Source organism: Pavona decussata, unplaced genomic scaffold, assembly GCF_977016875.1.
Source record: "Pavona decussata unplaced genomic scaffold, jaPavDecu1.1 SCAFFOLD_195, whole genome shotgun sequence".
Taxonomy (NCBI): Eukaryota; Metazoa; Cnidaria; class Anthozoa; order Scleractinia; family Agariciidae; genus Pavona; species Pavona decussata.
Window position 1 is genome coordinate 570,777 of NW_028145604.1, and position 26,966 is coordinate 597,742.

The 26,966-nt window shown below is 38.4% G+C and overlaps 5 protein-coding genes across 5 annotated transcripts in view; 1 reads left to right on the forward strand and 4 right to left on the reverse strand.

Annotated features, from left to right (window-relative positions):
* Positions 1 to 26,966, reverse strand: part of LOC146461584 (adenosine receptor A3-like) — a 144,988-nt gene that overhangs the window by 18,301 nt on the left and 99,721 nt on the right. The gene's annotated exons all lie outside the window — the stretch shown is intronic.
* Positions 968 to 4,251, reverse strand: LOC146461587 (kelch-like protein 18). Its single transcript, XM_085086433.1, has one exon. The coding sequence runs from the start codon at positions 4,224 to 4,226 to the stop codon at positions 2,517 to 2,519; it is 1,710 nt and encodes a 569-aa protein (XP_084942559.1). The 5' UTR covers positions 4,227 to 4,251; the 3' UTR covers positions 968 to 2,516.
* LOC146461588 (uncharacterized) lies at positions 6,011 to 11,753 on the reverse strand. The gene is made up of 6 exons (XM_085086464.1): positions 11,587 to 11,753; positions 10,786 to 10,835; positions 9,609 to 9,752; positions 9,162 to 9,224; positions 8,376 to 8,467; positions 6,011 to 7,257 (listed from the first exon to the last, which is right to left on the reverse strand). The coding sequence occupies exons 1-6, from the start codon at positions 11,640 to 11,642 to the stop codon at positions 7,045 to 7,047; spliced, it is 618 nt and encodes a 205-aa protein (XP_084942590.1). The 5' UTR covers positions 11,643 to 11,753; the 3' UTR covers positions 6,011 to 7,044.
* Positions 11,778 to 15,575, forward strand: LOC146461589 (40-kDa huntingtin-associated protein-like). The gene is made up of 2 exons (XM_085086452.1): positions 11,778 to 12,418; positions 13,293 to 15,575. Exons 1-2 carry the CDS (start codon positions 11,890 to 11,892, stop codon positions 13,703 to 13,705), a joined length of 942 nt encoding a protein of 313 aa, XP_084942578.1. The 5' UTR covers positions 11,778 to 11,889; the 3' UTR covers positions 13,706 to 15,575.
* On the reverse strand, positions 15,321 to 26,957 carry LOC146461590 (prostaglandin E synthase 3-like). The gene is made up of 8 exons (XM_085086465.1): positions 26,831 to 26,957; positions 26,637 to 26,753; positions 26,352 to 26,421; positions 19,295 to 19,393; positions 17,231 to 17,320; positions 16,947 to 16,982; positions 16,218 to 16,266; positions 15,321 to 15,581 (listed from the first exon to the last, which is right to left on the reverse strand). The coding sequence occupies exons 1-8, from the start codon at positions 26,842 to 26,844 to the stop codon at positions 15,556 to 15,558; spliced, it is 501 nt and encodes a 166-aa protein (XP_084942591.1). The 5' UTR covers positions 26,845 to 26,957; the 3' UTR covers positions 15,321 to 15,555.

Sequence of the window (26,966 nt, forward strand, 5' to 3'; positions counted from 1 at the left end):
GTCATATTTACGTTCCTATGCAAATTTTAGGAGATCAAAAAGATTAACGCTTTAGTTCTACTCAATTGATGATTTTTCTCCTGGTAATCATTCAGTCTAGTTATTTTAGTCAATAGTTTTCCTATTGAATCGGAATAGCATGGACAAAATAAGCATTAGCATGCATGCAGGGCAGGGAGACAAATAAAGATTTCAGATCGTAACTTGAAACCGCAGACGAAATGGAGCCCCAAAACGAAATTAGCATGTTCACGTTCTTATGCAAATTTTGTATGGGATCAATAACGCATTAAAAGAATGTTGAATTGGCTCTATTTTGTTGAATTTTGGCATAGAAATTAAGTTAATAGTTTTGGACTTTAAGTTGAAATACTTTGGACAAAATAAGTTTTAACACGGGTCAGTTTTGACAAACCATAATTGACCCCGGGAATTGACCTTTGCCCGTAACTCTACACAGCATACAAAAATAACAAACAAATATTTCAATGTTTTATGTAAAATTGTGGCTTTCACTTTATAGCCATAAAAAATCTTCCCTTTTAAACATTGATACAAATTCAATTGTTGCCAGTAAACAATATTTTCTACGCAAGAAAGTTTCACAAACAACAGTTTTATAATAACTGAGTCACGCAACGCAGACATACATTTCTTGTCTCAGTTGGAGTACTTCGCTTTCAAAGGCTTTTCGGAGAAGAGAAACATGTTGTTAATGTAACAAGGGTTAATTTAAAACAGTTAAACAAAGTAATGTCTTCAAGAAAGATCTACGAAGTTGCAAAGTTGGTAAGTTACAATTTTGAACATTTATGTCTGACATGAACGTGAAGTTGACCTTCTGGAAACTTATCCAACCATTCACCCCTCCCCCCCTCTGGAATTTCCTGGGCCATTGACCCCCCCACCCCTCTGGAATTTCCAATTCCCTCCGTGGTGGGGGTATGGATATTTTCTGGAACCACACATTGAACATTAATAATTATTTTTGAAGTTTTAACATTCAAACAATCAAATATTTACCCAACCCATCAGAAACCACATTTGCAAGAAACTCAGTTCTCATTGATTGTAAAATCTACTTTGTGCTACCCGTAATTCAAACTTTGCAACATTCAAAATGACCAGAACATGTCATGTTTTCCTACGATATAACCATGATAAAACATGTACAATGTATCCAATGGGATGTCTGCAATTACATCTTCAATAGTATTAATTTTATGAAAAGCCTAACCATATTTTGATAAAAAAATCTTCTTCTTTGGTTACAATAAAGAAAAACTTTGTTTCATACCTGGAGCAATTCCAAAAATGAATATTAATTTCAGAATAATAGCAAAGAATTAGACATATTTATAATATTTCTTATATTCTTGCAATAAAATGCCTACAACATTGCAAAACTAGAGCATCTCAAGGGCAAACTATGTACTATGTGCATTTATTTGTAACAAATTCGCATGTTAAACATGCAACTTTTTGTCAGTTCTAGAACCATCATCTTTAAAATTGCTGATGACCTCTAGCCAAAAAGGTAATGTAACTATTAATAGTGCAAAGTTATAAACCTAGCAGGTTGCAACATTATTGTCTGCTTGGGGCATCTTGAGGACAACATATCCCCAGGCATATTTTCTAAATTAGTCCACTCGTATCCATAGGATACCGATCTGGTTTAAAGCTGACCAATATGAAATAACTGACATAAATATATGCTCTACATTAATGGAATATTCTAGCAATTTATTTGCAACTGGTTAATTCTGCTGTTCCAAAAAGAAAAAAACTTATTAATGAGCAAAATACCATCAGCATCATACCATGATGATGACCTCTAATGGTGATCTCCCTTTCATTATATTTCGACTCTCTCCAAGCTCAATTTTCCAAAGAAATTACAACACATTAACAACAGAATATGACCTGATGCATATTTAAAAACATGCTATCTAAATGATAATAATAAATTGCCTCAATTAAAGTGCAAATTCCAGCTCAATTTCAAATTTAAACTTGTATACTATTATATTTGGACAAAAAAAATCATGTTGATCCCATTATTAATTTTTGTGAAATCTAGATTAAAAAAAAAAGGTATAATTACAGATTGGAAATCAAGGCTACAATTTCAAAACTAAGCCCAGCTAGTGCTAGCGTATTCAGAAAGCCAACGGTAGCATATTTGGGGAAAAAGATTGTCTTCCCTAAAATTTACCAGAACAGATCAAACTATGTTAGTTTACACAAATACACCTTTGAAAAGGCCATTAAAATAATGATCCAGGAACATAACATTAAATATTTTAAATATTTTGCCCATTAAATGTTTTCATTGGGTGCCCCTGTATAATATAATTTTCTTTTTTTACCATAATTTCAACAAGTATTGTTGACTAGTATGATGGTTTAAAAACAAGCATTTATTTGAGAAAGTATACTACTTTCTTTTCAGTGCATATAGTGGTTTTCAAAGGAAAAATCCACAAACTGATTGTCATATGAGGCATACTATACTAAGCATAATGTCCCCTTGGGAGTACAGCAACTCCAACACCACCTTGATGCATACCCATGGACGCCACAGGAGTCCAACGGTTTGTGAGAACATCAAAACATTCCACAGTATTTAGGTTTGACAGGCCATCATAACCACCCACTGCATACAGCCTGCCCCCTAGGGTTACCACAGCAACCCTGCTCCGTCGAGTATTCATTGGGGCTGTGAATGACCATTGTCCAGTCTCAGGATCAAAACACTCCACGGTGTTCAGGAAAGCACTGCCATCGTACCCACCGCAAACATATATACGCCCATTTAAGGTGGCTACACCCACTCTGCATCTGCGCACACCCATTGGAGGACTTGATGACCATGTGTCAGATTGTGAGTCATACACTTCCACTGTGTTGAATATGGACAAGCCATTGTGACCGCCAATGGCATAGATCTTTCCATTCAGCTCAGTAACACCTGCAGCACTACGGAGCGTTCCCATTGGAGACAGAAAACTCCACATGTTGTTAACGGGAGAGTAGCATTCAACAGTGCTCAAAGAGATATGACCATCATAACCACCAACAACATAGATCTTTCCATGAAGGACAACTGCACCAAGGGCACTGCGGCGTGTATTCATTGAAGTAACAGCTCTCCATGCCTTTATCTGAGGATCGTAACACTCAACAGTGCTAAGCCTCTTGTGCCCATCAAATCCTCCCAGAGCATAGAGCTTGTTATCCAGGACAGTGACACCGACCCGGGTGCGTAAGGTAGTCATGGGTACCCCTGGCACCCAAAGACCTGTCAATGTGTCGTATGTCTCAACAGTGCTGAGAGCTTCACCTGAAGATGTCAGACCACCGATGGCATAAATTAAGCCTGCTGCTTCACTCCACCTTCTTGGTTTGGTGCGTATGGATTGAAGCTTGCATCTGCGTTCAGGCATTAAGTGGTAGTCTTTAGCTTCATCAACCAGATCACGACATGCTAAATTGCTCTTAATGAGTTCGTCAGTGGACACCTTATCACATAGATACTGTGGGCTTATCAGCGGGAGTCGGACGTTTTTGAGAAGTTCTGGTAGGAAATCTTTCCTCTCATCCTCTTCTCTTCTCACCCAAGCTGAAATCGCTTCGAAAACCTCTTCTTCAGTACGGACATTTAATTCTTCCCGCGAAATCATTTCGACGACCTCCTCGGGAGAAAGAGTTAAAAATTCCTCACTCCTGGCAACTTCAGAGAAATTCTTCACAGCGAAAACATCGGCTGCTTCTACAAGATCCACGCAAGAGTACGTGTCGGCAAAGGAGCGGATGCCGAGGCAGTTTGTCGGGTGAAGAACACGATGAAGGAACTCGACACAAGCTTGCTTCACGCTTGCTAACTGTAGCAGACTGGAGGCGCTTAGCAGATTCTGTACATTGTCCACATTTATTTCAATCCTTCCGGTGTAGCAGAAATTCACGAGATCTTCTAACGCTGAAAATTCAACACCAAACAAGGCGACCTTATCTTGACGACTCTCTTTCAAGTCACCGGTGAACATCGCATTAAAATAGCTGCTTGCAGCTGCCAGGACGACGCGATGCGATTTTAGATTGAAATCACCAACACTTAGCTGGATATCACAGAGCTTTCCCTCTTTCCTGAGACTGTGAAGTCCCGAGAAAACTTGGGAAGAGAATTCAGGCACACAGAAAAGCAAACTTTCTTCGGACGCCATATTGACTTGGTTGCTGCGGGTCACCTGACATTTGACAGGTGATGTTATGGAAAGAGACGCGATAATTAAAAAAAAAAACACTTACCGACGTCAATCAAACTCCGTTATTGACATGTTTATTTCAGGCGTCACGATATGAGGTCGTAAACACGCTTGAATGCGTTGTTTGTATACCTGTTGTGGTAATTCAACTGTTATTAACATACCTATTTTATGCACAAAAATTGAATTAATATTTTAGTTTGCCACCAAAAACTTCAAAATTGGCCCTCACAAAGAAAATCCTTCAACATTGAGTAAAGTTTAAATCTTTCTTTTAGTGATGTACACACCCTTCTTTTATTTATTAGTTTTTATCACGTAGTGTTATATTTTTTTATTGAATTTATTGAAATATGTTTTTATCTCACAGTTTATGTCTTGCATGATGGTCTCCCTTTGCTGACTAAAATCATCGATACTCTGTTTGCTAACCAAAATGTTTTTCCTATGGCTAAATTTAATTAATGAAAACAATGATCGTTTGCAACATTTTAAACAAATGCCAACAGTCTTATTTCCAACCAACTCAAAACTTTCGAGCCATTAATAAAATAAAAATATCCACGCACAGTGGAACCCCACTTTACCAACAGCCGTTAATATTACGAACAGTTAAGTTTGTCCTGACAGAAAACTCATATATTTTCTCTTAAATTAGCCTGTTTAAAACAGTCAACAATCTTAAAATGGACAATGGATACTTTGCTGTGATCTGAGTGACATGCTCTCATACAATGTTCGACTTTGCGGACAGTGGTAGGGGTATAGAATGGTCATTGAAAAATAATGGGTCTCGTCAAATTTTCGGCAGGTCTCAAAATCTCGGCGTCTCAAACTGGAGTCTCGGAATCTCAAGCTTGTATAACATAATACAGGTCTAGGAATGTCGCATTTTAAAATTTGAATCTCGAAGTCTCGCAAACCAAGTGAAAATTAAGTCTGAATTAACCGTCCTAAACTGACAACAAACAATATTAAATCTTGAAAAACAGCTCAACATGGCAGTCGCCTCTGCAGCTTCTGTGAAACATATAAGCTTGGATAAATTCTGCTTGTAAATTGCCGTACTATGCTTTTCGGCAGTGTTAGTAAAAAACACGTTTTGCATCGCGACGTCTCAGGCTTGGATTTAGAAAAAGTAGTGAAATCTCAGTCTCGGATTTTAAATGAAGATCTCGGCGTCTCGTTGGGTCTCGGATTTTACCATTCTATACCCCTAGTGGTGAAGCCCACACAATATAGGCACCCGGATAATACAGACACTTGTGTGTGTCCCTTTCCACTGCAATATGATAGCTTTTTCTTTGCCGCCTGTACAATGTATTTTTATTACTTTCTGCAACAGCAGCTTAATTTACTGTTTCTGCAGCTTGTTAAAATACAAATAATAATAATAATATAATAAAATTTAATAAAGTTATCAGCTGATAAAACACTCCTCACCAGTATGCGGTGTTTTATCAACTGATGAAACACTCCTCATTAGTATGCGGCGTTTTTCTCGTATGCTAATTTCCAACGTTAACAAAAGCATAATTGTTATAAACTCTATTGACACACGCTTTTCCAGGAATGTTGTTGAAGCCATTCAAAAAACTCGCAGCACATGTTTTATCGGGTCTAAAACCACTTGGCTGCGCCTCGTGATTTTAAACGGAATAAAACACTCCTGCTCGTTTTTTAAACATTACTTAAAATAACTATGCTCTAAAATACTTAAAAATAGTGTGATTATAATAAACAATGACATAAATTAAGGTTCATAACATCAACGCAAATTTGAATAACATGCATCGTTAATTTCCTATCATAAGGTCATAGCCAGGCCCTCTGTGATTAGCATCACCGTCATTTAACACATAATTTTGCGAGAACTAAGGTACGTACCACATTAATTATTTGGATCATTACTTCAGATAGATTTGCATGGAAGCACCTGAGCTGACAGAGTCCACCACAGTGGAGCTCTTCAGAGCATGTACAATGGCCTGTTTTCCCTTCATTTACAACAACTACAACATGCCGGCTTATTGCTTTTTGAAGGCCTCTACTTTCCCCACAAGGTAAAGGCACAAGAAAACAAACCTCCCTCACTGTCCCCTCCTTGCTTGAGAAATTATCAATCAAATCTTCCTAAAAGACCCCATAAAAAGGTCTACTTGCCCACTTCCCCCCTCCCCACCCCCAAGGGGATAGCCAATGATGGGTGATACTGCCTAAACAATGGCCATGACAAACCTACATTGCTATGTACCAGTCAACATTTAAAGCCACTAGTGGGAGGGGGGAAGTCTGAGCCTAGGTGGAGGACTTGACAGCAATAAATTATCTGCCTAAAATGGGGACTTTTGTCCACTTTGGACACTGGACTTTTTTTGCTAATTAATTTTTAACTTATGATATTTAATGACTTTCAACCATCCACAAAAACCCTGCAGTCAGTCATTTGAACCTAGCTGAAATTTTCCATTCAAATGCCCAACTGCATTAGCTGTTTTACTTTTAAATGAGACCGAGCAATATCTTATTTCATTGCATAATTTATTAATTTAATAAGCAAAACAATTGAAGAGTTTTGGGCAAGAGGGCCATAAATGACTTTTCTTGCCTTAAAATCAAAACTGCTCCAGTGAAGCCCTATTTTGGCAGAGACTGGTTGTCATCTAAGTTTTTTTTTACATGACAACAAGTCTCTGTACCAAAATGGACTTATTCAGAGCAAATGCATGTATGAAAAAATAAATATTATTACATTAAATAAAATTATGTCTAAATGCTATGTATCAGAGTTGGTTTTAGCTGCTGAAGTGTCCTTCTGTTTTGATCTAACTTTCGTAGTTTTTGATTTTGTTTTCCTTCCTTGGCGAAACTTTGCTTTCCGTTTTTCCAGCTTTTTCTCTCTCTGTTCTCCTTTGCCTCCTCCCCCGCAAGTAATCTCCACATTTATTTTCCGTCCAGCTAGAACACTGTGATGTAGATTTAGAGCTTTCTGTAAAGTAACAAGAAGGAACAGTTTTACAATATTTAACAATTATTCCACGAGCACGCGTCGGATATGACGTGATACATAGCCAACGAGGCGCGTAGCGCCGAGTTGGCTATAATCATCTCATATCCAACAAGCGCAAGTGGAATAATTGTTTTATTAAAAACAATCAAGAAATATTGCTAGATCTTACTGATTTCGCTGTGCAAGAACAACCAGGATACTATTTTAATGGTCACCATTTCTCGGCCATGGTATAATTGCTCATATACCATGGCCGCTAAGCCAATCAAATCCCTCGAATTGCATTATACAATGATTCAGTTTTTAATAAAAAGTGATATTTAATAGCTAAATAGCCAATGACACCAAGCCTTATTTCCTGGCCAATCCCAGGCTTAAACACACTGTCCAGTGTAGTAGTACATATGATTCTAAAAAACACAAAAATGTTGCTTTAATCTTTTCATAATATATGTAATGTTTGTACTGTAAGTCTTGCTCAACAGCACTCAAGGAGGAAGTCAAGTATTTCCTTTGTAAAAATTGTCTGTGCAGAATTTTGTGACATAGGCTGAGTGCATTATGCATTAGGCTAGGGGCATGCATGCAGTTTGAATTCAGTAAAATTATGCTTGATCTGACCTTTCATGTTGCACACATTTTTATGAACATTTTATAATGACCAATCAATCTCCCAGTTATGCATACAACAGAGATGATGGTATTAAGTCTGACTGTATATTTTGCAATGGTTCAACATATGTGTCTGGAGTGACGTGCGCTGCACCCTACGGGTGCATGAGACACAAAGGAATCCATACTTATAGCAGTTTGTGCCTCACCGGTTTGCACTTTCAGCAAAAATATTAACAGTGCCTTTAAAACAACTGTCTGAGGTGATGGTGTCTTATTTCATAAGCTAAGAACAGCAACTTCACCTTAAAGCTCTAACCTGGAAATCTAGCCACATAAGACTAACAACAACAAACAGCAAATAACTGACCCTAGACAGCAAGACTTGAGTAAATGGCTTTTTACCATGTTTGAGGCCTTATGTCTCTGCGCCATTATCATGAACATTAGAATGCAGACAATATCATATTAATCTTATTAATTACCCAGTAACTGTCTTTGTTGTTAAACTCAAGGAATCCACAGCCTTTTGATTCTCCTGTCTTCTTTGTCATCAGCCGAAACCCTTTGATGGTATCTAGTAGTGTGCATGTATAGTAGGTATTTCAGTAGTAGGTATGTCATGTATTTCAGTACCCTTCTTCATCTTTATAACATCTTTCATTTAAATTGCACAAACTCTGTGTTTCAACATACACTGCTGCTGCTTTGAAGTGACCTAGGAGTATTAGTAGTTGTAGTTACATTTATACATAAAAATTACAGGAGAGCTGATGTGGTCATGTTACAAATAAAATATAAAAATGTAATAAAAATAACACATTTACAATGATCCTAAAACCAAACAAACTATTTACAGAAGAATACTTTTCAGTTTATTTTAAAAACAGTTTGTACCGGATAGCTCCCTTGTTTGTGTATCCAGAGAGTTTCAAAGGTTTATTGATTTGCAACAAGTAGATTTGCGATGGAGGTCCATTTTCAAAGGTTTCACTATCAAAATATTTTTGGATAGAGACAGAAGCAGTTCCATAAAAACATTTATGAGCCAACAGTAGCAACCTTAACTTGTACAAATCATACAGCGAGAACTAATTATTACTCGCCCTGGATGAGCTGCTAGCACAGGATACCCAGCATAAAGTGGCCTAGAGTTATTGCTACTCCCCTCCCCCTCCCCCCTCCCAATGCTCTTATAAGCACTAGTCTAATAAAATATTCTGAATGAAATATAAATGACACAAGGTCACTGTCATGTATTTCAGAATCACCTTTGCCAGTGCATCGGAAATGAGATTTGACATCCTCCTCATTAACTGTAAATGGTAGGTTACCTAGCAGTCAGAAAAGTAAAAAATATGGTAACTCATTAAATGAAATCTTACACCAGGGGATTTTGAGCAAATGAAACAACAATGTAACCTATTTATAAAATGATTTATAATGTCTTTCTACTGTAACCAAACACTATCACTGTTCATTCTTACAAGTAACTTTGTCACTATTTTCAGAATAAATACGTAATTATTAAATATGACAACACTGTGATTTCAAACTTGGCAGCGATTTGCTTATTTTTATCATTAAATGTAAAACTTAAGCTAAACTATGATTAGAAAAGAATTTCAAAAAATATACGCATACAGACACCGAAAGGCCATGCAAAAAAAGTGTCCATATTATCCGTAAACCAGATGCTGATCATATCCAAGGCTTACCAATAAAAAGTATGTATCTTTTACTTTTCTCATCATTACTGTCAGGTGTTTCAGCATTTTCATTTTGCAAAGAAGCTTCATTCACAGGAATCTTAGCTTTTCTTTTACCATCTTCTCTTTTTCTTAATGGCTTTCCAAAGGGAACTGAAATGAAAACAATATTATTACTAAACTGTTACATAAAAGTTATGAGAATATTGCAAGATTACAATAACCTTTAGTTGGGGATAAAGAATGCACCTATCCAATAATTGCCCACAGACCCGGGGGGCGGGGACTCCCATATGGAACAGACGGGGATGCTTGTCGGAAATTTTGAATTTAACCCCTAAAGGAGACCACTTGGGCATGGCTCAAGCTTTTTGTGACCCCTAAAGGAGACCAATCTGGGCGTCGCTTAAGCAAATTTTGACCCCTTATGCGGTAAACAAAACAAGTTAAAAAGAAAATTTGACTTCTGTTTCTCTTCGCGTAATTCTGTGTTTCTTCACGGACCCCTAAACGAGACCTTGGTGGCTTAAAACATTGGCACTTTGCCCGGAACACCCTAAGCGAGACCAAAATCCAAAATTTACACCCCTAAGCGAGACAACGAACATCCTTGTCTGTTTCATATGGGAGTCCCCCCTCCCCACCACCCCCCCCCCCCTCCCCCGGGCCCACAGATGTCTGTGAGGTCCAAGAAGCAGATCAATATGTGTCTAAGGACAAAATATTATGCATTTGCTATGAAGTGTCTAACTCAAAGTTTTAAAATTGACGGAATAAATAAGCGATTATCACTTAAGAATACCAAGAATGAAACACCCAAGATTTAGTTTAAGCATACACTATTGGAGTGAATGCACCTCATGATACATTTTGGTCATTCAAACAAAAGTGTGTCGGATATTAAGGTAAGTCAAGCTTGGTGAAATTAAAAAGTCACTAGATTAACATGAGGCAAAAAGTTATCATCAGTGCATAGTTCATTATCAGTTCATTCATTTGAAGCTAACAATAATTAGATTAATAAATAGAAACATAACACCCCATATAAACCTTTTAAAGTAAAAATGTAAACAACAATTTTTTCATATTTAATTTTTTATATATATATATTAGATTGGGTCCAAATATGTAAGATGAGAATTATTAATCAAGATGCAATAGAATGACATGGTATAGTGATATTTACCAGATTTTCTTTTCACTTTTTTGTCCTTTGGTCCATGTTTTTCCCACCACCTGAAAATAAAACAACACTTTTATCAAAAAGAGATAATTTAGACAAGTTAGACAAGCATCTTTAGACAAGCAAGACAAGCTTGATCCTCATAAATTCTTGTTTCAGACTTGCTTAAAAGTTGAGTGTCCCAAATCCAGTATAATTGTAGATAGGGGGCAGGGTAAGACCAAAAACACCTCCCCCACATCCTCCTCTGCCACCCCCTCCCAAGTCCCCCCCCCCTTCCCCTGCCATATGTATGAAAGCCTTCAGAACAAACCCAAACGGGAAACAATCAATCAATCAATCAACTTTATTTAAACACGGTAAATGGCTCAGCAAGCTGGTTTTCAGACATGCTGTGTGATAATTACAAATTATAAAAATTAAGACTAGAGATTAACTAACAATAATTAGCACAAGAAATGACAATTGTGTCTGTTCCTATCGACTGTCATAAACGTAACTATGTCGTTTATATGGTAATCAAGGCTAATAATAGTAGTGAAAATAGTAACAATTTTCTTAAGCGTTCATTTTCTTATCGGGGTGCAATGAACCACCTGTCAAATAAAACATGTGAGATGAGGGATCTGTTATTTTAAATAAGCGATCAATCATAAGGGACGAACTAAAGTTTGTCAAAGGATTCCTAAAACACTAGGTGTGTAGGAATCTTTCTCATCCATAACAGGGATTCAGATTCGGGTCATAAATGGAACGTCCAAACAAAACATTCTATGGAGATGCTTCATAGCTTCACCAACTTACTGAAATCGTTTTCGTTTCCTAGACGTCAAAACCTGTTCTTTTGCAACTTCTTCCATCTGAAAGTTGCTGAAGTAACTGATCGCTTCTGTGCCAAATATACCTTCCACAAACTAATAAATTTTCAAAGACGCTTACAACACCGTGGTGTCCGCCATATTGGAAAGGGTGCCTGGTTACCAAATGGCTGAGATACATCCGTCCCAGGTACCATTGCGGGAAAAGCTCCAATATGGCGGGTGGTTGAGAACAAAAAAGGTGAAAAAGGGAAAACGTCTTCCAAAAAAAGAGGCTGTGAATTTCACCATGGATCGTGAATTTGACGTTCTGGGACAGTACCGGGCTATTGCGTCAAAGTTAAAGAGGCGTTTTCTCAAAAAACCTAATGTTTCAGAAGCAAGTGGGCAGTTTGGTTCCCTTGCCAAAGAACTGAAACGACAAGATTGTCCACAATATGCAGGTTTCTGTAGTCTGGCCAAAGCGAGATGCGAAAATACCCTCTGTAACGCAACTGGTGAAGTCGAAGCACTGACTGAAGCAGCAAGATTGTTTTTGGAAGCGGAGAAAAGTTGCGTAGAACTCAGATGCCCAGCGTTTGAGGAGCACTTGACTGAAGCAATACATTTGTACAATCAAGCTATCAAGACACACTGTGCACAGGGGAACTCCGCATTAGGGGCTTGTTTGTGTCTGGAAATAGGCGATGCTTTGAGGTACTTGAGCCGGCCCCATGAGGCTATGGTCCATTATCAGCACGCAGCAGAGTTGCAACATCAGAATCCTATAGATGCACTGCAGTCTATGACTTTAGTGGCATCGTGCAAAATTGACACAGGTACATGTGTAGGGCATTAATAAGCATAGGCTTCCACCCAGTTGTTTTTAGGAGTGTCATATTACTCCCTCTCTCTTTAGGGAGGAGGGTAATGTGCAGTTCCTGAAAAAATCTATACCTACCCCATGGAAGGTCATTGGAAATTCCTAGGGGGAGGGGGTGTTAAAAGATCATAATTTTAAAAGCAAAGTATGAAGTTAAACTAGAATTTCTTGGAGGGCGGGGTGGGGGGTTGTAAAACCAAAAATCTTCCATGGGGGGAGTATGGATATTTTTTGGAACTGCACAATGCAACTCCTACAAAAAAAAAAACAACAACAACAACAACTGCATGAGAGACCAACGTAAATGTATAAGTGATGACCCAGTTCATAGATATTTTTTGTCAAGTGGCCATTGAAAAAGAGCTCTGACCTGAGGTAACCATCATGGATACACAAGTGTGCAGTTTATTGTCAGAAACCAGATTAATTTGAAAAATTAATCATGTGAAGGGGTAGATCTTGGTTTTCATGAAGTGGAAGGGCAGACTTTATTTTTTGGAAAAGCACTGGGGTGGGCCTAGGGGCATTATCCCACTAAATGTTTTGAATAAATGCTGGTAACACAAAAGACGAGGCAGTTTTGGTATTTTTAACTTCTTAACTTAGGTGAATTGGGTGGGTTGGAAGACTTAAGGCTCTCAATCACCTACCTCCCCCTCCCCCCATCCCACCCTACCATTGGGTTTATCCCTGATGACACTAGACTAGCCAAAGAGAAGCTTGGGAGATAGGTGACCTTCACCTCCCTTTACTGGTAAACCTTTTCACTTTAAGAGCCTATTCCCAATCCAATTTAACTGATGCCACAAAAATTTTGGTGTTTATGTCAGGTGATTTTGATGGTGCCCTCTCTGTGCTCACTGAGATGGCCTACTTTGTTGAAGAACGAGGAAGTGTGGGCCAACAGCTAGGAAAGCTACAAGGCCCTTATCAAGAGATCTTAGCACACTGTGAAATTGGACGTGTGCTTCTGTTGATGTTACTGCAACCAACACCACAGCGCATTCGCCCTCAGCATGCCCAGATCCTAGAGAGGTATTCCGAAGGAAATGTTGGCGGACACCCCGTGGAATACATGAACAGGGACCTTGTCCTGTTGCTGCAGTCTGTGGTTATTGTTTGCCAGGAACATGATGCAGATGCTCTGAGAGAACTAGAAAAAGAACTGTGGACTTACCTTGATCCTGAACAACAACATCTACTTCATCTGATCACTTTAAAAATATCAAACAAAGGAGAATGAAGGGGAATAGGCCATTTTGAGTTACATTGTTTCAAATCAGGGATGTAAAACTTTTCATATTGAAGAGTTTAATACCACTAATATCAAAATTAACTGGTCAAGGTAACATGAAAAGGGCTTATTAAATATTATGGAGCAGCTTATGGAAACCTGCCAATTATCAAATAAAGTTGTTGTGTTGTTAAAGTTGTAGTGAATGAAAACTAAATGAGGGAAGATGCTGTGGCCTGGTGGTTATGCAATCAGATTTGTACTGCAGAGGTCCCACAGTCAAATCTTCCTCTCTCGTTGATTGGATTTGTTTCACTGTTGTGCTGTGTTCATATCCTAAGCAATGCTATCTACAAAATAACTAACTGGTCAGCCTTCTGCAAGTTAGGATATTTTTATTTTCCATTTGCAAAAGTCTTTTCTTTTATTAATTTTAATTACAGAGTTGCCAATTAGCATGTGGCTTGAACTATTTACTGATTATTCCTTGTGACTCAAAGATACACGGTGCACTACTTTTGTGCACCTCACCAAAACTTTTAAGGCACATGTTTAATATCACTTATTTTTTTTTAATGTTAGTTAGGTGTCCCCTATAGGCAGACTCGTACCCAGTCGCTATTTATGTGTTTTGAGAAGATTGGATACGAGGATGGATTGAGGCGCGCTAGGTCTCATGGGAAGAGGCGAAGGAAAAATAGCGACTGGAAGATTTCGTTTGACAGATCAGTGCAATCGTGCGTGGAACCATGCAGTGCTCTTTTTCAAGAAAACGGAGTAATTTTAGACATTTCTTGCAGTCAAAATTCACTGCGGGTTCTAGTTTGGTATTTAGCGAGCTAAAGCGTTTGGCCGATGAGTGATTTCTTTTTTGTTGGCTTGTAATGTTGTGCTGCCGTAATGGCTTCTTCACGTGAAAATTTGCGGGAAGACGATGTGGGTGATTTGGACAGTTCTTTCAATGAAATGTGGATCGAAGGTTAGTATCACAGTCATATTTCGTCTTCCCGCGAAGAAGCCATTATGGCAGCACGACATTACAAGCCAACAAAAAGGAAATAAATCGTCGGATGAACACCATATTGGATCGAAATCTGCCAGTGGCTATTTTTCCTTTGCCTCTTCCCATGACACCCCGCGCGCCTCATTCCACCCTCCTATCCAATCTTCTCACCCCAAAAAAACATGTAAATAGCGACTGGGTACGAGTCTGCCCTATAGGGTGTGTTCACGGCGGCCATATTGGAGGAGCAAAGCAATAGAATGGCTTTCCTTTGGGAAATAAATTTTATTTTTATGCAAATATCTTTAATATATTGTTTGGCTGCTACAACATGGCCGCCATGAAACACTCTATTAGCTGAAAAGGATCTCCCACTGCTAGATACTTTTAGACGTGTTAATAAAGTTCATTCATTCATTCCTTGGTTTCAAAAATTTCAAACCAGTTTCATTTTTATATTGCTTTGTTACAGATTCATAACTCAACCTAGAACAAAGGAAAACAAAATTAAACTGGTTTTAATTATAAATGTTCAAACCAACAACAAATTTAATCACAGCTTAACAATAATATTACATTCATAGTATAGGCACAGACAGAATCACTGACTACAGTAAACCATTCTTTTAACAAAAGCCATCAAAGTGAAAAGTTTATTCCAGACTGACAAATAATATTAACTGCAACAGTTTTTGTTTCTTTTAAACAAGATGAATAAGCAAAGTAACTTGGCAAATGCTCAGCTGGAAGGCAGGTTCAACACACTCCCAGTTGAACACACCCTCCTGAGCCATCTGGGGCCAAGACTGACTAACCATGGGCACTATTGGATTTTCTATACATTAATGTAAATTCTCTACTGACTCTCCAGGTCTGGTAACTCTGCAAAACAAAATAAACAAGGATAAGTTTCTGATTACAAAAATAAGCAATAGCTAGTTGCTGTGGTGCTGTTTTCTATGCTGTACAAGATGGTTCTAACTTTTGAGTCTAGATGAAATCCTGAATTAAGACCATTCAAATGAAATCTACTGAGCAGTTCTTTCCTGTGGTGCTATTTATTATGCTGTACAAGGTGGTTCTATCTTTTGGGTCTGTAGATGAAATCCTGAAGCGTGACCATGCAAATGAAAGCTACTGAGCAGTTCTTTCCTGTAGTGCTGTTTATTATGCTGTACAAGGTGGTTCTACTTTTGGGTCTGGATGAAATCCTGAAGCGTGACCATTCAAATGAAAGCTACTGAGCAGTACTTTCCTGTGGTGCTGTTTATTATGCCGTACACTGTACAAGGTGGTTTTAACTTTTCGGTCTGTGGATGAAATCCTGAAGCGTGACCATTCAAATGAATGCTACTGAGTAGTACCACCTGTCAGTGCTTCTGCTTATTATTAAGTACAACGTGGTTCTAACTTTTCAACTTCTGAGCAATACTTTCCTGTGGCATTGCTTGTTATGTAAGATCGTTCTTTACAAATCCAACCAGTTATGGTTTTTTCATCTGCATTCAAAATATTCACCTTCATCGTCACTGTCTTCTGAGTCAGCAGCTTCTCCTGGATCAAACTTCTGAAAATTTTAAGAAATCCACAGGCAATAACTAAGAAGTGCTAAATATAAAGGGTTTTAACACAGCAAACACGCAAGAGAAAACCAAGATAGAGAAGAAGACTGTGAAGAAGCATGGCTTTTGTACAGTGTAGGTAGTTTCAGCCTCTAGTTTCTCCATGACATTCTGTTTGAGATCTAGGCCCTTCTAACACAGGGATTAAATTTACCCAGATTACCTCCCCCCTTTGATTTAAAGACATAGGTGGCAGAGGGGGAGGGGCAGGGGGGGCTGAGGTCCCCCTAAACGAAAATTTGGGGGGCTCAGCCCCCCCAAGTTTCGGTCCTGAAAGTATCGGTAACTCGGCAGAACATTGGTTTGGCAAAATATTCCCGTTGGTGATCTTTTGGCGAAATATTATTTTCTAGGGCTCTTTGAACAGCTCCATCCCGATTTCGAGAAGCCAATCAACTGCTGCCTTTTTTCCATTTAACTCTGAGACAGCCAGTTTCCCATTGACGCAACGGCGGCCTTTGTGTCTGTGGGAACCCAGTCAAATGCAAAGCTAAAAGATCAGATTGTGTACGATGAGCCCCCCCCACTGTTTCAAAATGCTCTGCCGCCTCTGAAAGAGATGACATCTGGGTCAGTAATACACTTGATATCTAAAAAAGCTCTGTGTACAACTGACTTAATTTACCTCTGCACCTCCAGCGCCACCCATCTGACTCATCATCTGTAGAAATAATTGAAAGTATATTATAGATAAAAGATGTGAAACATTACAAGTACTATAACATTAACTGTGGACTTGCTTTGCAAATGAAATAACTTCCAGTTATGAAGCAACAAATTATAATGTTACTGATTCTCTACAAGGTTAAACACCTAACAGTAACCATTCTAATACAAACTGTTGAGCAAAACTTTCCTACAATGCTGTTTGTTGTTTGCTATTTCAATACTGCTGCCTGCTGCACTTACAGCCTCAAAGTTATCATCTATTCCAGTATCTTCTTCCTCTGAATCATCTTCATCTTTCCATTTGTTGAAATCTGTATGAAGAAAACTAGGCTGCAAAGAAAAGATGCAACACAATTTAAAACTAAAAGAAATCTGTATTGGAATTGAAAGTGCCTGTCATACCCCTCCCCTGACTAAATGATGGACATGGTGGGGGGGGAGGGGCAGGGGAGAGGGAGAGTCCTTTTTAGAGGGCCTTATATTTGAACTCTGGCAGTATGATGAATGCACACTCCACAGTAAGGGTTATTTTACCTGGTATTCAGTAGAATCCTCGCTTTAATCAGCTGTGCATTCATGGATTATGCACAAATTTATGGCAGGGCTTTATATATTTGAAATTTTGCAATATGCTCAATAGAAACTATGCCATGGTTTGTTTACCTGGCCCTAGTTGTTCAAAGAGCGGATAACTTTATCCACTGGATAAGTCACTACATACTCCAACCAACGCTTTGGCAAGTTTTCCACACTATCCCATACTTAAATTTGACATATGCCTCTACTCTATTCACAAATTTTTCACACATTTTATCTGGCAGATAGTGACCTATCCAGTGGATAAAATTATCTGCTCTTTGAACAACTGGGGCCTGGTATTTAGTAGAATTATTCACTTAACTCAGTCGCATGTGTGTGGTATATCAAAGATGCCAGTGACTACTAAAATGGTAGAAACTCGTACAATAAATGTGCCAAGCTAACAAGTTCCAAGTTCCTAGTTAGGGGATAAGATGGTGTGACTTTGTTTTGCTGACCTAGCATTACATACGCTACTTGATGTCATACCAGAGGTTGTCTACAATGAGGACACTTTAAGGTGATTCCGTTGAATTGCATTGCGCATCCTTGCTGCGCATAATTTTTCGCGCCATTTAGCGCGCGCACGAGCGCGCGCATGCAGAACATTACGGGATTTCGTTGAGGTTAAGCTCGGCAGGAAAATAAATGGTCCTTTTCTTCTAAACGAGCACGGTGACCCCCATTTTTTAATGCATCAATTTAAATGTCGTACGGTTGGCCACTATATATCGCGATTTAAAGAAAAGTTTAATACTCTACTTTGAGATATTTTTATTTGAATGCTTTAAAAAGCACGTATTTAAGTAGTGCTGCTTACGTGCACACGCAGCAAAATCTTTGATTTCTTTCATAATCTTAATTCCAGTTCAATGAAAATAGTTTGTTGTGTAAGATTAAAGTAAATTTTGTTGAACTGCTTCGATATTTTAATGCGAGAAATTAATTTTTCTAAAAATAATAGTTCCCTTTTCTGATTACTAGCGTTCCTAATATTAACCTCGTGGGTCATCTATTTACTATAATAGCCATCCAGGTTGCACAAAAACGAGCACGGTGACCCCCACATTTTATTGCATTTTTGTAATGCTCATAACATAGTCATGAACTGGACCAAGTCTTAGACAATTTTAAATACTCCTTCTTTTTCAGCGGAATCACCTTAACAAAGCAAACCCAGGAGGTCTGGGATAGGTAACTGACACAAAAAATACAGAAAATGAGAAAAAAAAAAAGAAAGAAAGAAAGAAAGAAAGAAAAAAAGGAAGGGTATTACTAGAAATAGCATGTCACTCAAGTGACGGCTGCTTAATTACTACCCTGAAGTAACTGCATGTTAGGAAAATACAGGCAGTATTCAACTGGCCCTCTCCCTTGGGTCCCAGTCCACACACTTGCCCCATATTTTTTCACTATTCCTTTTCACACCTATTCTACCAAATTGCCATGCTAACGAAGCAGTTCAGTTCAGTTCAGTTTACTGTTTTGCAATAATTTGTACAAATGCAAAAATTATTTATTATTATTTAAAGACTAATGGCGAGGAAGCCCAAGGGAAGCCACCGGGCCTATAAGGAATGGGCTTCCTCAGTTAAGTAATTAGTCGAACAAAGTATACAGATGGGACCAAAATCAATGGCAGAGCTACAGTAATTCTTAAGAAGCAGTTAACTCCTAGTCCCAAGACACACCAACATCAGCAGTATAGTTATATTAAGGCCTTGCCTTTTTTTTATCTTTGAGCAACCGTGGCCAAAAAGGTCCTTCCTCTTTCTTCTTGATATTAAAAGTAATTTCTCTTGCAGTTATATGTTGTTTAGATTCCTATGAAAAGGAAACAAAACAAAATGTGAAAAACACTCTTTCATGGCCAAGTGCTTATTTATTAAACAGCCAAGTTATATCAAATACTGAGTGATAGAATAATTAACAATTACATGTATTGGATGCGGTTGAGCAAAATATGGTGATTTGTCAGTGGCGAGCAGATCGGCTTCGGCAATAAATGATCTGCGAGACACTGACAAATCACAATATTTGGGACAACCGAGTTCAATAATTGTTTATCATTGTGTGGTTCCAGAAAATATCCATACCCCCACCACGGAGGGAATTGGAAATTCCAGAGGGGTGGGGGGGTCAATGGCCCAGGAAATTCCAGAGGGGAGGAGGGGTGAATGGTTGGATAACTCTCCAAAGGGTCAACTTCACATTCATGTCAGACATAAATGTTCAAAATTGTAACTTACCAACTTTGCAACTTCGTAGATCTTTCTTGAAGACATTACTTTGTTTAACTGTTTTAAAGAAACCCTTGTTACATTAAAAACATGTTTCCCTTCTCCGAAAAGCCTTTTTAAGCGAAGTACTCCAACTGAGACAAGAAATCTATGTCTGCGTTGCGTGACTCAGTTATTGTAAAACTGTTGTTTGTGAAACTTTCTTGTGTAGAAAATATCGTTTTCTGGCAACAATTGAAATTGTATCAATTTTTAAAAGGGAAAGTTTTGTATAGCTATAAAGTGAAAGCCCCAATTTTACATAAAACATTGAAATATTTGTTTGTTATATTTGTATGCTGTGTAGAGTTACGGGCAAATGTCGATTCCCGCGGTCAATTATAACTGGTTTGTCAAAACTGACCCATGTTAAAACTTATTTTGTCCAAAGTATTTCAACTTAAAGTCCAAAACTATTAACATAATTTCTATGCCAAAATTCAACAAAACAGAGCCAATTCAACATTCTTTTAACGCGTTATTGATCTCATACAAAATTTGGATAAGAACGTCAACATGCTAATTTCGTTTTGCGGATCCATTTCGTCTGCAGTTTCAAGTTACGATCTGAAAGCTCTATTTGTCTCCCTGCCCTGCTAATGCTTATTTTGTCCATGCCATTCCGATTCAATAGGAAAACTATTGACTAAAATAACCAGACTGAATGATTACCAGGAGAAAAAATCATCAATTGTGTAGAACTTAAGCGATAATCTTTTTGATCTCCTAAAATTTGCATAGGAACGTAAACATGACATATGCAAATTAAATGAAAACACATTTTTGCATTGCCGGACTTATTCCAGCAAATATTTAGATTTAAAATCTTCAGCGAAGCTAATGGTAAAGTTTGATGTCAATGACCACTGGTAAATATAAAACACAACAATTATTTCAGTATCAAGAGCTTTTTGGCAAACTCTACCGGTGAAATTGAACGGCGCGCGCGCTCTTTGATAGCGCATATTTTCTCCTCGTGTAAGCAGTTCTTGATATTTCTGAAATGTTCACATGAAACTGATTTTTGAGGCGTTCTTTTGAAATGAAACTTTTCCAGAGGGGGGTGGGGGTGTATTCTGTATTAAAAAAATACCTCAAAAATGGAAAATCCTGGGGGGTGGGGGGGTCCTTTGTGAAATTCCCTCCGTGGTGGGGGTATGGATATTTTCTGGAACCACACATTTCAGATCACCGAGTTTGTTTTTTGTGATTACTTTTGGGAAATCACTCTGACAGCTCAAGGAAGCGATCTGCCATTTTCATGCATGAGCAGACCATTATTTGTAGGCGGTTATTTGCAGGTCACCTGGTTTGCTCTTGACCAATGAAAATGAGGGAAAAAATACATCAAATGATTATAATAATTATGCAGCAGTGTAAACATCTATACAGTTGAACCTCCATTTAACGAACCTCCATTTTTCAAAGTCCTTGATATAACAAACGATATTCTATGTCCCGGCCAAAGTTACAGTAAAATGCATGGAATAAAACCTCGATATAACGAATTCTTCGATATAAGGAACATAATCCGGAAGCCCAAAAGTAAAATCTACCTCGATAAACAAATTACAACGTCAACATGCGACAGAAGATAAACCCTGAACAGATCAACAGTCAACAAATCCTTTAATCCTTATGGTAAAGAGAGAGCAACCTTTCAGTCAACGGCTTATTATATGTCATACACATTGGCACTATAGTATTTCGACATCAACTGACTTCTGCTCTATCTTCTTTGTCTCTTATTAGTTCTGTTGACTTCTTCACTTTCTAAAGCTTCTTGTGATAAAACGAATATGTAGCCGGAATTTCTAGTCCAATGCCCTTGTTTCTCTGTTTGCCAGTCACTTCCACTGAGATTTGTCCTCCATGTTTTAAAAACAGGTGAAATACACGTGACAGTATCAATGGCACATGACCCACGATCTGCGACGTCCCTCATTGATCTTGAACCCATTTAATGGCAACAGCATGGGTGTGAAAATTCGTTCCATTTAACAGGAAAGATTATCTTCAAACCCATAAAACAGCCATGGGCACAAAAGTGGCCGTAGCCTTTGCTAACAGCTTCAGGGCCAAAGTAGAAAAAGAAATACTTAGACAGAGCGCTGCATTGAGCCCATCTTTTGGAAAAGGTTTATCGATGACGTCATATCAGTATGGGACACAAGCAGAAACAAAATAGAAGAATTCCTTCTTAAGGCAAACAACTTCCATCCTACAATCAAATTCACGGCTGAAATCTCAAAAACAGAAACTAGATTCTTGGACACGATAGTGTACAGAGGTGTCAGATTCAACAAGGATTCTATCCTTGACGTGCAAACACACTTCAAGCCCACGGAGACCTTCCAATACACGAATTTCTATTCGTGTCACCCACCAGGCAACACAAAAGGTTTTATCAAAGGAGAAGCATTAAGGTTTCTAAGAACAAATTCCTCTGAAATCACTTTTGAAGAGAACATGAGGAATTTTGCAACAGGCCTCAAGAATAGAGATTACCCAGCTATAACTGTAGAAAAACATCTCTCAGAGGTCATTTTCACTGACAGAAAGAAAGCACTGGAACAGAAAAACAAAAATGCACGTAAGAAAATACTGCCCTTTGCGACGCAAATACCACCCTTGCCCAACCTCAAGAACACACTCATGGGGAAATGGTACCTTGTACAGAATCAACCAAATCTGAGAAATATCTTTAGGAAGCTTCCCCTCATTTCATATCGCAAAAAGGAAAATCCTTAAAAGTCACTCTAGTAAGAGCTAAGCTATAAAGGCTTTAAGACCAATCTATTTGCGAACTGCACTTTTAAACTCTGCTCAAAAGTGAAAATAGTTGCTACTGAAAGCCACCATGCTTAATGAATAATTATTGCATCTACGGGTATTCTCAGATCAGGGTGACCAAAGTTTTAAAAAAAACACTAAAAATTGAAGTTGAAGATCTCACACTCTGTATAATATATTTGTTAAATTCAACCTTTATTGTAACTGGAAACAATACTTAGGGGACAAACACTAACCTTATTTTGGAAAAAAATCTCCAATATTTACTGAATGGTTATGAAATAAGGTTACGTACGGATGGGACAGGATGAAATTGTATTCTGAAAGCTGTTTCTTTCTGTAAATGGTAATAAACAGCATTTGGCAAATGAAATTGCAGGTGAATGTTAACCATTTTAAGTCTGATTTCTACCTTTCTGGCAAGAATTGCTATAATGAGGTTACAGACAGGACAGGTTAGGGTTGGGACATTTCAGGGAAACTGGTCCACAACTTTTTATTGCTTTCATGGACACAGCCCTGATATATTGTGAAAGACTTGGCACTGCAGGTTCAATTTCAGTGGCTTTGATTTTGTTCTACTAAATCAGATTGTTTATTGCCATGGTTACGGACGGGACAGCATTTTTTTGGAGAAAGGTCATCAATCAGATCATCAATATTTTTCTCTGGTAATGTTACGTGAAGAGAAACCATTATTTTTGGAGAATTTTCACATGTTATCAGCATCATTAATTACATGATTGTGTCATCTTTAAGCATATTTGGGAACCATTTTCAAAGCAATGAAGTTTCAGCTCTGCGAAAATGCCTATTATTGTAACACAAGTAGTGTCAGGGACAGTAACTAAGTCATTATTCATATTTTATGATACAATGATGAAACTTTCATTGCAAGATGACCATATGAGTTACCTTCAAAAAACACAATGCTTGCAGGGTAGAGAAAAGAGTAGCCCCATATATAAAGCAACAATTTAATAGCCTAATATCAAAACTTTGTTTGTAACAACAAATTTCATTACATTTTATGAATTTTAAAGTCATTTTCTGACGATCTGGTAAGTTTGGATGGGCCTAAGCTGTTTTTTTCTATAAGAACTCGGTAAGATTAAAATCCTCTTACATTAATACAGTAAAAAGTGTCACATCTGAGCACAACCATTAGCCTGTAACATGATACAAGTTAGTTTTGATCTCAAAATGCGGCACTTCTGGGCAACGAAAATTGCATTGAATTGCGTGACAGAAGTCACCTGTGTTACAAATCAATCATTAACTATAACCTCAACATGACGAACATTTTGGTCGTTTACCCTCAAGTTTGCTATATCGAGGTTTTCGATATAACGAACCCTCGATTTAACGAACAAATTTGGCCGGTCCACAGCGACTTTGTTAAATCGAGGTTCCACTGTATGCTGATGAAGCTAAAGAGGCACTATAGGGCGTAGCCAGTATCAGGCTTTTGGGGGGGGGGGAGGGGGAAGGGAGGAAGGGGAAAAGGGAAGAAAAGCCTGACACGAAAGCATTGAGACGAGTATTCCGCCCCCTCAATGAGCATGACGCTTCACCGCAAATACTGGCCAATCAAAATAACTTCCGGTCATGCAACTGTCATGTCAGCAATGACCGCTGTGAGAGATATGAATTGAAGTTACACACACAGCTCCATTGCGACGGACTCTCCAAACAGAATATTTTCTGTTGAGCACCACTGAGCACAATTCGTGACGAGGTACAGCTTCATTACAGGAGGAAAATACAAATCTCGCAGTTCGGAACAGCAAGAAGTGATGACAAAAACGCAGCCGTAACTAATCAAGAGACAAATAGCTGTGATAAGACACACAAGATCTCATCTACGAAAACAAATAGGCGGCCGGATAAAGATTATTACACAGTTCAAATCCTAACTAGTGAGGCTGTACTGTCACCGGACGCACTGAAACAAGCCAAACCAAACCCAAATAAAATGCCTCAACGGGTACAAGAAAGACGGTTGCTGAACAGGCGATAAACACAGCACTCGTAATCCAGAAATGACCTTTGATATCAAAATACAAAACATGGGACAGTTGCATTGTTTAGTCTATCATGCAAATACTCCAAATCATCATGTTAAGCCACTGCAAACATACAAGAAGCTAAATTGGTGAAAAGACCGAAATGGAAGCAGCAATATGCGTGCAGAAATCTCTCAAAGACATTCTAGTTAGAGCTAAATACAATGTACGAACTGTACAGGAGTCGTGTTGACCCGTCAACACCTTTTAAAAAAACTATAACACGATTCTTGTTCTTTTATCAGTTCAATACCAGGAAAGAACTTCGGAGCTTCTTTAAGTGCTTCCTTGGATTTGGTTTTGACTCTGTACAAGTCAACTCGACTGAGCTAATAACGTTTTTCCGCTATCACAGTCTTTCGAAATTCAAGATGGTTCCCAACCAAAATAATCCTGGCACTCTTGATAATTTTGTTTACGGCGGTGTGACGTAACCTTTTGTGTTTCGTCCAATCAGCGCCAACGTCCGAAATTTGAACGTTCGACACAGACTTCAGAAAGGCTCTGTGTCAGGCCTTCCTCTCCTCTTCTCTCCCTTCCCCTTCCCCTTCCCCCCTCCCCTTAGGAAGGCCTGATACTCAGGCTATATAGGGCATTTTTATAATAATAATAATAATTATTATTATTATTATTATCATTATTGATCATAGATACAAAAACTGCATGCTCTTTATTTGTGTTGCATACAAATACATTAAGTTGTTCAATGTACATGTAGGAAAAGTAGAGTGGAATAAGTAACAATAACATTTCAACATTACTATTCCTCTCTTCTCTATGTTGAATATTCTGAACACATCTCCTGAGGAAGCACCTTACATGAACAAGTCCAGCCACACAAAAAACATGTTTACATTTGCATGTCTATATTTCTATGCAATTTCTTAAGAGATCAAAGGGATTGTCGCATTAGCTCTAATTTTTTTTCATGCTAATCATTCAATTTATTTCTTGTCTCAGTTCAGGCCTACTTTACTTCCAAAGGCTTTTTGGAGAAAAACAGTAGTTAGTTACGAAGTTGGTAAGTTGCAATTTTGAACAACTCTGTCCGACATGATTGTTAAAGTGACCCTCTGGAAACTAATCTAACCATTCAGCCCTCCTCTGGAATTTCCTGGGCCTGTAACCCCCCTCCTTCCCCCTTCCAACCCCTTTGGAATTTCCAACTCCCGGCTAGATTCTAGAATACCCGGCCACTAAAATCTAGAACTTAAAAACCTGCTACCACAGTCCCGCAGTCATCTAATCTGCATCCACTACAGGACTGCGGACCGCGGTAGCACTCCAGTTTAATACTTAGATCAATTACTTATTCGTCTGTTGAGTGCGGTAGCACGGACCACGGGTTTCAGAGCAATGCACCTTGCGAGTGGATGGGTATTCTGCAATTGCTCCCAGCTCCCTTCATGGTGGGGGTATGGATATTTCTGGAACCTACAATACATATTTTATTATTTTCAGTGTAGGAATGGGATCTTGCCAAATATTGCATCATTCTTGATTGGTTTGCTTCATGCGATTCAGACTTGAGAAATGTGAACTGTAAACGTGCCCAGTCAGTATATGATGGGTTCTCCTATTCTTGATATTTAAATTCCGAATGGAGATTAAACTTAGTAATCACGCACAAAAAGAAAAGCTTACCTCGGGATTCACCTCTTTAAAGAATTCTAAGTCCAACGTATAGACCTTTTGTTCTTTTCCTCCTTTAGCACTGTGGTTTTAAAATACGTAACGTCAGACAAAATGACAGTACAAATGTACAATGGTTTACAGCTTTTAATCTCTTTCATATTGCTCACGAATCGAAATTTTGAATTGAATCATTCAATGTCGGAATCACATCAACAAAATCTTCCTTAACTTTGACTAATAGGTTATACCAAAACAACTAGCTTGTAAGAAAAAAATGAGAACCAGTAGCCTTACCTGAAATGGAGAGAGTCCGATTTAAGGGATATATCTGGCTTTTGACAATCCGACAATTCTATGGTGAGCAAAATTTTGTCCTTTCGCTGCGCCCATAATGTTGAAGGGTGAAGTGTCCTAAACACAAACATACAACTAGATAAGGTGCTGTAAAATATCAAGAATTAACCGTGATTACAAAGCCTGTTCCTTACGCTATTTCGCCCATAGTTTTAAGTATTTTCCACGAAGATATACCCAGAGCGACGATCCCTTTGCCACAGCATGCGGAGCCCGAGGAAGCGGTCACGCTCGCTGTCTCGGCACAGATTGCACTCGGTCTGAACCGAA